At 34.2% G+C, this 12,195-nt stretch overlaps 1 protein-coding gene across 2 annotated transcripts; it reads right to left on the reverse strand.

Moving 5' to 3' along the window:
* Nucleotides 1-1,331: 1,331 nt before the first annotated feature.
* stm (starmaker) lies at nucleotides 1,332-12,147 on the reverse strand. Of its 2 annotated transcripts, none has more exons than XM_043218495.1 (24): nucleotides 11,993-12,147; nucleotides 11,171-11,232; nucleotides 10,842-10,859; nucleotides 10,361-10,390; nucleotides 10,240-10,275; nucleotides 9,516-9,554; nucleotides 9,330-9,365; nucleotides 8,352-8,387; nucleotides 8,221-8,265; nucleotides 7,901-7,987; nucleotides 7,768-7,806; nucleotides 7,647-7,691; nucleotides 7,375-7,413; nucleotides 7,045-7,104; nucleotides 6,796-6,858; nucleotides 5,301-6,008; nucleotides 5,166-5,210; nucleotides 4,359-4,412; nucleotides 3,949-3,990; nucleotides 3,799-3,846; nucleotides 3,552-3,605; nucleotides 3,356-3,409; nucleotides 3,209-3,280; nucleotides 1,332-2,158 (listed from the first exon to the last, which is right to left on the reverse strand). In XM_043218495.1, exons 1-23 carry the CDS (start codon nucleotides 12,001-12,003, stop codon nucleotides 3,240-3,242), a joined length of 1,692 nt encoding a protein of 563 aa, XP_043074430.1. In that variant the 5' UTR covers nucleotides 12,004-12,147; the 3' UTR covers nucleotides 1,332-2,158; nucleotides 3,209-3,239. The 2 variants fall into 2 exon arrangements, with proteins under 2 accessions (XP_043074430.1, XP_043074429.1); XM_043218494.1 differs by having other exon boundaries at nucleotides 10,361-10,417.
* Between the last annotated feature and the right edge of the window lie 48 nt (nucleotides 12,148-12,195).

Genomic DNA, 12,195 nt, shown 5'->3' on the forward strand with positions numbered 1-12,195 from the left:
CCCCAAAGACCCGGCTGAGACACACGCGGAAACTTAACTCTTTCTCCGGGTAAAGGGTCAAGGAATCCAGTCCACGGATAAATCTTTTGTCAAAATTGGGAGAGGGCTTAGATAAGACTTTCTTTCTCTGCCTGAAATATGATCCATTCATTCATAAAGCCATTCACACCATCCGATAACGTTTAACTCCGTGTGCAGCTGAGCAAACTCTATTTGCTTTGTTAAAATGTCCGACAAAGATTTTTTTTTTGTCATCATTCTTATATACTAACTTAAATATAGCCCGTGTCTATTAATCAAACCCCACATGTTTAAAAATTAAAATGTATTCTCTATCTATCTATCTATCTATCTATCTATCTATCTATATATATATATATATATATATATATATATATATATATATATATATATATATATATATATATATATATATATATATATATCACATTCTTGATATATAGTATTTTTATATGCTAGGAGAAAAATTTTATTTAAATAATATTGATTATGCTATGTATATAAACTAGAAATAACTGACCTAAAACCTAAATATTAAATATATTTCAAACTAATTTATTTAGATAAAATGCATCCATGAATTAATGACTTAATAAAACATTCATTATCTAATGATTTCTAGGCTATTTTTAATAATTGCTTTTATATAGTGTGTGTTGAAATACACCATGTAAATAATAAAAAGCATAAAGAACTGACATCAAAATACTTTAAATACTTTGAAAATGAATGAAATAGAAATAAAATCTGTTACAAAAATAAAGATAAATAAAATGTTTATTATGTAGTATCTATGTTTGGATATTAGTATATTATGTTTGTTTTAGGGACTGAATTGTGTTTAATTTTTTTTTGTTTTTATTATCTTGTGACAATATGTGGTTATTGTTATTATTTTATTATTATTATTATTATAGTTATTTCACTGTAATTGTAGTAGCCAGAATCATGTGGTATACTAAAAAATAAATAAATTAGTGCTGTTAAAACACATGATTGCATCCAAAATGTTTTTTTTATTTTTTTTTTTTTATTTATGTAATGTGTGTGTACATAGTATATTTATTATTTATGCATAAATGCACATACAGAATATATTTTGGAAAATATTTACATGTGTATATATTTATGCAATTTGCATATAAATATGTGTAATATAGAAATATAACATTTTTCTTAAATGTATACAGGCATGTGTGTGTTTCTATACATACATAATAAATACACACACATATGTAATCAAATCTTTTATTTTCGGATTAATCGTTTGACGGGACTAAAATAAATAGATAATAAATACGGCGTGGCCATTTGATTTTCTGACAACCCAGTCTTTATTAGATTTGCTCCCTGTGTACATATTAAAATGACTTCTTGTAAATCTATACAAAATAATTTTTTTAACAGTTTTCAGAGCAATCTGTGCTCTTACATTGCTAGTTTATTAGTATTACTCCACAGAGACATAGACATCAGAGATTCTATTAGAAATTGTCTGTACAGTCTCAAATCATTGGGTGGGCAGAAAACATCTCATTCTGTGACGTTTCAGGCCTGCGTTTTATCTGAGAGCAGGAGGGAAGGTTCTGGTCGCAGCGGCCGCGGTCTTTCAGTCAGGATCAAGGCCGGGGGACACCGTGTGGACAAAGCAGTCGAACCATCAGGTTTGACAGATCGACGTCTTCACCAGACCCGAATCGCTTGGCTTTCTCAAAACCCCTTCTGTTAGTCCTACTCTCTATATTTTAACGCGTCACTCCAAATGAAATATGTTCAGACCCTACGCAACGAGACAAATGCACGAGGGACGCGATTCCACACCCTCTCTGTTCGTCATGCATTTCCATCTAAAATTGGTAAAAATCAATATATCGAATGATACAAAAGTTCTAGAATTAGGACAAAGTTAAAAAATGGAATGTACAGCAAACAGACGAATAATTTAATCCGCATCCCAGAACCCTTAGAAAGGAACCTTCACCATATGAAAGAGAGAGAGAGAGAGAGAGAGAGAGAGAGAGAGAGAGAGAGAGAGAGAGAGGACGAGAGGGACGTGTCAATGTGTTTTAATGGGATGTGAAACTCTGGTTATCTTGACTGTCTCAGGTGATTCTTGTTACGTCTCTCCAGGACAAATCTGCAGTGAGACACAAAAGAAATGATATAGTGAATCAATTATTAATTATTATGTCTTTAGGCTGGTACATCAGTGAGCTAATGTTGTTTTTATCGAAGCAGTAACACCGCAAGACTCCAGAGGGCGATACAGGTGACTTCAAATGACTGGAACAAGGTAAGCTGTTCTCTTTAATTCTGCTTTAATTGAGACTTTTGATTAATTAGTCACCGTACTGTAGACTTTGTAGTAAAATGGCTACTTGTATTAAAATGTTTTTTGTTTTTTTTTAACAAATTTTTTGAAAACAGCAGCCCATTTCGGTTTGTTTCATTCAGATCTTAAAAATTACGAGAAATTATAAGGCCGGGAACTTCGGTCTGTTCAGTATGATTTAGTTTAAACCTTTAAAATGTTCATGCATTTTTATTTTTTGGTTTATTTGATTTAAAAAGGGGATAACGACAAAACAGAAAAATAACTAGAAGAATATATGCTTAGTAAATAAAAATCATCTAGTGAAAAGAATAATTGTGTAAATTATTAATTTATTTTTGTTATAGAATTTGATATGACTGATGTTATAATTCCTTGTTAAAAAAAAAAAAAAAAAAAAATATATATATATATATATATATATATATATATATATATATATATATATATATATATATATATATATATATATATATATATAGATAATATATAGATGCTTTTATGGCGACTGTAAGCCATAATAAAACCAAGAAGCCTTTTTAATAATAATAAAAAAGAACCGTTTTACTGGTATGCATAGACCTGTAAAATATTTAAGCCTATTGTAACAAGTTATTATACTATTTGTCCATATATATTGCTTATGTGAAATGTTACCTTTATGAACCCTTTCTAGACTTCTTAAAGCTTATTCGAGACGACGGTCTTGTGTAATTAGTCTTGTACTTATCTGAATAGTGAATAGCTTATCTGAAACCAAACGCCGTATTAAGAAATGATCTCATTAAAATAGTTGTAATCGCTTGTGAGTTTTCTTAAGATGTTTATAAAGCCTTTAAAGTGATTACACGATACCTGTTACAGTGTTTTTGTAGAGCCCTGGTCGCTAGGAGCTTGGCACAGGGGTTTTGCTGCCATCATCTGATCCTGAAGAGAGGCATGAACAGATATTAGCATGCGTGGATCTCCTCTGACCTCCTGTCCTCCGAGAAGAATCCTTACCTTGTGTTGTGTCATCAAGGTGATCTGGTTCATCGTGTGTTTTAGGAGCGGCGTCTGTAAAAAAAAAAAAAAAAGATTGAAGATGCTATTGCTATTGTTGTTCTTTGAATCACAAGTTTAATTTTGAAATACACAACATCTGTCGCATTTGTGTCTCCCAGGGAAAAAACAATCATGAAAAATCGTGCAGATATACCTGTGCCATCTTCAGCTCCGACTTCATCATCATGGGCGTCGATATCATCATCATCTAAACAAAGAAGTACGTAAAATGAATTGAGAAAGCTCTCCATTCTTGATTGACAAGAAAGCGGCCCAATCTGAGAGTAACGGTTACAACCTTTAATGTCTGTAGCGCAAACGTTGATGAGTTACGTGTCAAAATGTGACACTTTGGGGTAAGGGAAACTCAACACGAGGATCTTTAGACCCGTGAGACTTACCGTCCGCAACATCGTGGCTGTCTGCATCTGTGTTTTCATCTGTGTTTTCTTTAGAGATGGCAGAAAATTCCAAGAACATACGTTTAATACTTTTTGCGCACAGGCAAAGGCCTCTCTTTATTCGTACATAAATGAACTAAACGTAGTTACCACTTGATGCCGCAGCGTCTGTTGAGTCATTGTCATGGTCATCTAGAAGAAGAAAAAGATGCAGCGTTCATTTGGTCATGTCTTGCGTGTTTTAGTAACGCTACATCTCGCAATTGTGATTTTTATATCTGAAATTATGATTAAATCTTACAGTTTTGACTGTTTTATCACAATATGTGACTTACAAATGTTGTTTGTTCACTATTTTTGTGGCCAGCAAACTCAGATAAAACTCTTAAATATTTCATTATATTAAATCCGTTGTTTCACCGGGCGCTTGATTCTTTTTTTTTGAAAGCTATATAATAAGGAATGTATAGCTTGCTGTGTGGTACATCACATCTGGTTCACAGTTAGCACTGAAGTGAAGGCGTTTAGTGAGGAATGAAACATTTCGTGGTTTGTCTTACCGCTGGAGTCAGAATCCGAGTCGTTTGTCTCTACTGATGCCCCCTCGGGAGACTCTGTAGATGTAGACGTTCAAATATTAGAATTTCACAGATTTTTCTGTAACATTACAGACTTCAGGTGACGATATATCTATGGAAATCCATTTGTTCTTTTACGATAACTTTGTCTTCTAATTATGCCTTGCATACCTCACAGTTTGACTTCAATAATGACTTTATGTCTCGCAAAATATGATCTCAGTCTTGATGTGTGAATTTATATTTTAACGCTGACTTCATATCTTCCATTGTGAATTTATGCCCCAGTATTTGACTTCGTATCATCAAAAAGTAAGTCAAAGCTTGATTTTATATTTCACAATATACTTTTGAAATCTGAACTTGACGTTACTTTACACCTCACTGTGACTCTATATCTTTAATTGTGTATTTGCATATAAAAATAGGACGTATTTAAAACGTATTCTTTCTTGCACTAAATAGTCATGTCCTGCATCTATGGCTTTTTATCATGACTTTATATTACTCAGTTTTGACTCTCTGTTGTGACTTTATTCTTACTTTAAACGTTTTCGCAATGACACTCTTAAAAATAAAGGTGCTTTAGATGTCATAGAAGTCTACATTTTTCCATAAAGAACCTTTAACACCCGGAGAACCTTTCTGTTCTCAAGTTCTTTTTGGCTAATTGATTCTAAAAAGGTAAGAAAGAGATGTTTTGGCTGAATGGTTCTTTCGTCACTGCGAAGAACCTTAAGTGTGTTTGGCATATTTAGGTAGAAGGCCTCCGTATTTATCAGTACAGACCTTGTTTCTCCTTCTCCACGCTGGAGTCATTGTCTTCAGCAGTATCTGTAGACATAAGAAGATTGATTGATGAATGAATCAGTTGATGGATGTTGTGTTTTAATGAATATAAAACACAAAGGCCTGAATGTTAACCTTCTCCTGTCGTTTCTGAGCTGTCCGTGTCGCTCTTGCTGCCGCTGTCGGAGCTTTCTGTGTCTGTGGACTCTGTGCTGTTTTTGTCTTTGTCCTGCTCTTTATCTTTGCTGTCAGAGTCCGGGTCTGAATCCGAGTCCAGACTGGAGCTGTCAGAATCAGGTTTGCCTTCCTGTTTCTCTTCTGTCATTTCCTCCAGTGGGCTTTCGTCAGACTGACTGGCTGCGGCGTCTTCTTTCTCCTGTTCGTCTGATTTGGATTCGTCCTCTTTATCGTTTCCCTCGTCGCTGTCGCTGCCCGTCTCATTGGTCTCCTCCTTCTCTTTGGCGTCTTTCTCGCCGTCTCCATCATCTTCGGTGTCTTTTGAGTCGCTGCTGTCCTTGTCTTTATCCTCGACGCTGTCTTTGGTGTCTGCTGCGTCAGAGGAATCTGCCGTGTCTTGGTCGCTGCTGGTGTCTGCGTCGCTGTCGGAGTCCTGGTCTTTCTCTTTCTTCTCCGTGCTGTCGGTGTCTTTCGATTCTGAATCCTGGTCTTTGGAGTCATCCGAATCTTTCGACTCATCGGTGTCTGAGTCGCTTGCGTCTGACGTCTCAGAGGTTTCTTTACCCTCATCTTCGGAGTCCTTACTGGAGTCATCGCTGGTGTCTTTTTCATCTTTCTCGTCACTCTTTTCATCTGTGTCTCCATCGGTTTTGTCTTTGTCAGAATCTGCATACAAAATTGTATTATTCTATATCATTGACATAAATCATTTGAATTACAAATGTCTTGAAACTCAAGTTTCAAATGGAAAAAGTAACATGGTTTGAGTATTGCATCAGATGATTGTGATATTCTATGATGCAGAATTAAATTTTTTATATGCCACAATACTTATAAGAATACCACGATAATACCAAGGTACATTGATTTTATTTATGAATTATTCACATTTTTCACATGTGAAAAAATAAATGGTTTTACCAATGTTTCTTGCATTAATAAATTATTTGCTTAAGTAGGCTACTACTAAATAAAACGACTGATAAATCGTGTTTTATTAGAATTAATTTATCATTAATGAGTTTAGACGTGATAATAAAACTATATAAAAAAGTTTATTGCTCGAAATAAATCATATTAAATATTAAAATAAAAATATTCAGCTAGTTGCCAAAGTAACATTTCTCATTTGCATTTTAGATGGTTTCGATGTACTGAAACTAAAGATGCTATAAATAAATAAATATTGTAAATGATGAAAACACTAATGAAAATAAAATCAGAAAATATAAAATTATAATAAATTCTAAATATTAATACCTATAAATGGTTTTAAGTCATGGCAGAAAATAATACTTTGTACTAAAAAGGCACAATATTAATATCTGGATTACACAATAATAGTATTTTCAGTACCAAGTATTAGTCGTTCTTTCAAAGACCAAGTGATAATCATAATATTGTTGAAAAAAAAAATGATACACTGAATGTCGTTTGTGGCATTTAAGCTCACCGTCAGAGTCCTGCTGCTCTTCTGTGTCTGAAGAATCCTTGTCAGATGAATCATCTGTATCTTCTTCATTAGACCGAAACACAACTGTCATTAGTTACTAACTACTGGCTAAATCAGACAGGATCATTATTTCAAAGAAATGTTTATTTAAAAAATAAATAAATAAATACTGTAATCATATGAGTAATGTTACACCAATACTGTTTTGACAATTTGATTTGGAATAATTTCTGCGGTGACTTCAAATACCTGTAGAGGTTTTATTTGCATCATCGGAGTCTTTGTTTTCCACACTGGCAGAATCCCCGTCTGAAAATACATTCGTATGAGCATATCGTTTTTGCAGTGAGAGAGGAACGGCTGTGCCAATCAGAACGTGTTCCTGGAACATCTTTTGTTAGTGCTGGACCAATGTTCATATCCTCACCCTAAGCGTTATTAACTACCCCCAGAGGGGAACAGTGGCTTGATGGTGATTACTGGCCCACGCTCAACCATTAAACATTAATCTGAATGGTTGCTATGACTGTTGTTCGATAATCAGGAACATGTTCTGCTTGATGCATGAGAAGTCTCTACCTGAGCCGTCTGAATCGGTGTCTGCTTTTTCATCCGTGTCTGTGAAGCCGAGGTTTAATAGTGAGTGAGTAAATCATTATGTGTCACACACACACACACACACACACTTGAGTTATTTACCCAGAAAAGACACCTTTTTACATACTTTTACAGACTAAAAACAATCAAATTGGTCATTTTAGTTACTATTTATAGCATTGGTAAGTAATGAAACACTGGCATTCATGGGATATATCAATAAATGTCTTTATTAATTTAGTGTCTTTGATTACCTGTAGATTCTTTCTCTTTTGAATCTTTATCAGCGTCCTCTGCGTCTGAAATATTACATTTAAAACATCACGTCTCATATCTGTCTGACTCCGTCACGTTTGTTTCGGCGATTTCTCATACCTGTGCTGTCCTCCGCCGATGATTTCTCGTTGTTCTCATCTGCAGCAGATAAAAGAAAGTCGTTTATTGAGAGTATATTGCGCACGCGGGCGTTCTGTATCTTTTAAAAAAATCGATTTTTGGCTTCACCCACCCGAATCGCTTGACTTCTGCTGGGATGCATCTGTGTCCGTATTAGCGTCTGCGTCTTTCTCTGTGTCGGTATCATTATCTGTCGTGTCTGGTAAAGAGATTGAAATTAAATATATCGCATGACAAATACGTTTGCACCTGGAATGCGTGTCTTTTATAGTTGGGTTTTTATGGGATTTTATGTATTTTAATCAGACAGACTTTACAAAAGATACTTGTCGGTATATCTGTGTTTATGGGGAGATCATACATGTGAAGCATGCATTTATGTTTTTATATGAAATATAAAACGTCGTTGTGCGTTTGGGCAACTGATGTTACCTATTGAATCTGGGCCGCTGGTGGCTTCATCCAAGGTTTTGTCACCTGTAATGGGTTGAGCTGTTAGATTGAGCAAAAGAAGCACTCCAATAAATCTCGAACTAAACAGAAGGCCATGGGATGAGTCTTACTGCTTGTGTCTGATGTTTCAGGAGCACCGTCACCCTCTTTAAAGAAAGAAAATGTGTACAGAAGTCAGTTATGCCAAGGGCAGAGTCATTCCTAATGTCATTACAAAATGTTTTTCATTCCTTAAAAACACTGCTGATAAATGTAATGGCAAGATTGTCACAAATAAGCCGCAATGAATACATTTTTATCAGGTGTGCTAGACGTAAACTCAGATTTGTGTTCACAATTATGAAATGAAAAGGTACAGTTACCTTATTTGTTGCTCATTCTTTATTTTAAATCATTTTAAAAAATATTTCATTTTAAAAATTCCACATTTTGAAGTCAAATCTTATTTTCTGTCTAATCATGATGACTGTCGCAAAAATGTAATCGCTTTGTGGAGTTTATATACGTACACTTTGTTGAAAAAAAATCAACAAATCACTGTCCTTTTCATAAATGGGTTGATTTTCATTTATTTGTGATGTGGAGTGTGACACTTGTGAACAGCTATGAGCTGCTAAAAAAGGGCTTTATTACTGATTTTCAGTGCAAATATTCACATTTCTCAAGATCGAAATTCATTTACCTAAAGTAAAGTGGCTTGAGGTATTAAGCCTGCTTTCAAAAAGAATTGATCTCATTGAGTGACCGAATTTAAACAGACTTAATTTCAAGCATACGTTTTTCATTCTTGCATCTAATCACGTGTAAACAGAAAAGAATGTCTATTATGAAAGCCTGTCTCTGAATCATTTCTCTTCCTGTTGACTGAGTGTCTCCTGTTTGCAGTCTAGTGCCAGTTCTTCTAGTTCATTGATGCTGAACACACTGCAGTTAAACATTAATCGCTGCGTTATCACGCTCTTTCATGCGTTATCTTGATATCAATGCCCAGGCAAAATTCTGTGACAGCTGTGTGATTCAGTGCTCAGGTCATGTATTGTTTTTCTTTTATGTCCTGTATATCTAGATTCTCGATAGCAGAAACTGACCTGGTTTTTCGGTGGTGTCAGACGAGTCACTGGGGCCTGAAATCAAAGAGGAGTTTTAGCACAGTGGGATGTCAGTCTGTTTCTCTTATCTATTCAATCCTGTACCTTTGTTTTCTTGTTTGGGATTTTGGGTTCAAGTTAAAACTGCCTCAGAAACGCCTTCAGAATGATAAAAGTGTTTCTTACCTCCTTGTTTCTCTGCTGAATCTTTCCCATCTGTAGTTCCTGTTTAAAAACAGTTTTCTTTTTATTTTTAAACATCTTTATTTAGAATTATTTGTATATGTACTATTACAGTTTTATTAATATTTAGAATTACCTTACATATTTTTTGCTTTAGTTTTAGTCGTTTGTGCTTTTGTCTTCTCTGTTCTTTTTTTTTTATATATATATATATTTTTATGTTTTAGTGGTTTTGTTTTCTAGTTTTAACGTATTTACCGGAGCAAAAATTGTCATTTTCAATTGTTTTAGTTACTTTAATAGGCTTTAGTGAGTTTTCACTTGCTTTTCTTGCTTTTATTACATTTATGATTTATTTTATTTATTTAGTTTGAGCTTTATTTCAATATTAGTCATTAAAGTACTTGAACTTCAACCTAAACTTTCAGTTATGTACCAGAACAACATTTCTAGTTATTTTATTTAGGTTTTGAAGTATATGTTTTTAATCAAAATATGTTTGTGTGTGTATATATATATATATATATATATATATATATATATATATATATATATATATATATATATATATATATATATAGGTTTTTTATCAGATTCTGAACAGGTTTAATTTTTTTTTTTTTTTAGAGTTTTACTTAACAATTTAATTAAAAAGTTTAGTTAACCGTTTAAGACTGATTATTTAACATTTTGTACAGGTAGACTTTCACATATCAGCCAGACCAACCTGAGTCTCCATTCACAGGAACTGGAGTAGGATGATCTGAAAAAAAGAGAGAAAAACCTTCAAAACCTTTTATGGTGAATTGATTTATGCAGAAATAAAGCTCAAATTCTTCGCCCCTTACCATTGAGGATCCCTAGGGCTGCGGCCGCCTCTGAGATTGCAAGTGAGAAAGTGAGAGCTGAAGTGACATAAACCAGATCATATTCATTTTGAGCCAGATACTTTTTGGCCTCTTTATAGCTACCCTGCCTGCCCAGAGGATGCATAGAGCTATAAAATCAATGTGCAAAGCAACTCAAGTCATTTATTAGGATCTGATGTTTTAATTAGCCCCTATTGAGATCTCTAACTTTTAATTGCAGACTGCGGTATCTGAGGCGTTTCTGAAATCACTTCCCAAACTCACATGAGATTACAGGAGGAACGTAAGTCTAATTTCATCCCATTTCTCTTTAGGAGAAAAAAACTGGGATTAACTTGACTGCAGTACAATACAGTTCATTGTTCTTAAGAAGCTTGTGCATTCAAAGGCAATAATTAACTTAAAAAGTCCTCATTTGCATTATAATTAAGGTTAATGTGTATAAGAGCCGCATTCTTACCATCATTATCTGTTCCATCTGCATCAAAACAAAAGACAAGACGGTTAGTTAGTGGTCTGAATGCATTGAGCTATAAACGTCCTATACCTCCTATAGAGGCCCAGGCTAAATGTAGCAGCACAGGTGAACAGAACTCTTTTGTGTTCAGTGAAGGGCTCTGATTACAGGCTCATTATAGTGAGGCAGCAAATGCTTCGTGGTACTTAGAAAGAAGAGCTGGTGCATGTCACCGATTATAATTTAGGGATGCGTGGTCATCCGTATGGTACATATGTGAGCTATATGCGAGAAATCTAATGATGTCAGATATAGTGAGGAAGTTTCCTTACCGTTTATTGGCGCAGAAATAGAGACGCCCACTAATGCAAAGACCAACGGAACAACCAGCGTCCTATATGGGACCAAAAAAAAACCCCATTAATTTTATAGAATGTATATTTGTAAATATTATTTATTAATGTATACTAATGGATTTGTTTTACATTTTTATGTTATAATTTTCTGGGAGATTCCAAAATGGAGAAAGAAAATACATGGAAAATGAATAAATAAATGTATATATTTTTATATAATTTATATATTGCAAAAAAAAAAAAAAAAAAAAAAAAAAAAATATATATATATATATATATATATATTTATTTATTTTATTTTTTTTTTTGCAATATCCTAGAAAAGTATAATATAATTATTATAATTAATAGCCATTTTTATAAACACCTTTTAATAAAGAGTCCAAAATTTCAAAAAATATTTATAGCAACAAAAAAAAAATGTGGTTATTAAAATTGAGGTCCATCTTTGATGCACAAACGTTTTGTTTCCTGTTGGTTAACATTATCATTTTTATCACACAGTTGAACGTCTCGGTAAAAATTTGTATATTTAATTTTAATTTAATTTTTAAGTTTTTTTGACACCGGAGCTCATGAACGTTAGTTTATCTTTTGTTCATCGCCAGTGACTTCTAAAAGACAGACATTGTGCTAGTTTAAAACCTAACTTTCAGAGTTAGCCTTCATCGATATCAGCTATCCATCGTTTTCTTAATAATCACTGATACGGCATGCGCATGCATCGTCGGCGATAAAACGCACAGCATAAGAACATTAAAGCAGGCCGGGGTAATGAAAGCAGAGACTCGTACTCACCGGGACAACATCGCAATAGCACTGAAATGCAGTGTGAGATTGGTGCAGGTGATGCAGGTCTGTAGCTTGAGTGGAGTCGCTCTCAGATCTTTTATACCCTCTGTGCTTCCCGGCCTCTGAGGGGGGTTGAGCTAAAGACAGAGGCGTTACATGAGAAGCCCTGAAGTCCCTCTCATTAGAACAGGGTTATGAAGTCGGGCCGT

The sequence above is a fragment of the Puntigrus tetrazona genome, chromosome 19 (genome assembly GCF_018831695.1).
Source record: "Puntigrus tetrazona isolate hp1 chromosome 19, ASM1883169v1, whole genome shotgun sequence".
NCBI lineage: Eukaryota > Metazoa > Chordata > Actinopteri > Cypriniformes > Cyprinidae > Puntigrus > Puntigrus tetrazona.

Coding starts and splice junctions, on each gene's coding strand:
- stm (XM_043218494.1), bottom strand. Junction 10,276..10,360: donor AGCCCTAGGGATCCTCAATG/GTAAGGGGCGAA, acceptor TCTTTTTTTCAG/ATCATCCTACTCCAGTTCCT. Junction 7,105..7,374: donor CACCGATTCAGACGGCTCAG/GTAGAGACTTCT, acceptor ATGTATTTTCAG/ACGGGGATTCTGCCAGTGTG.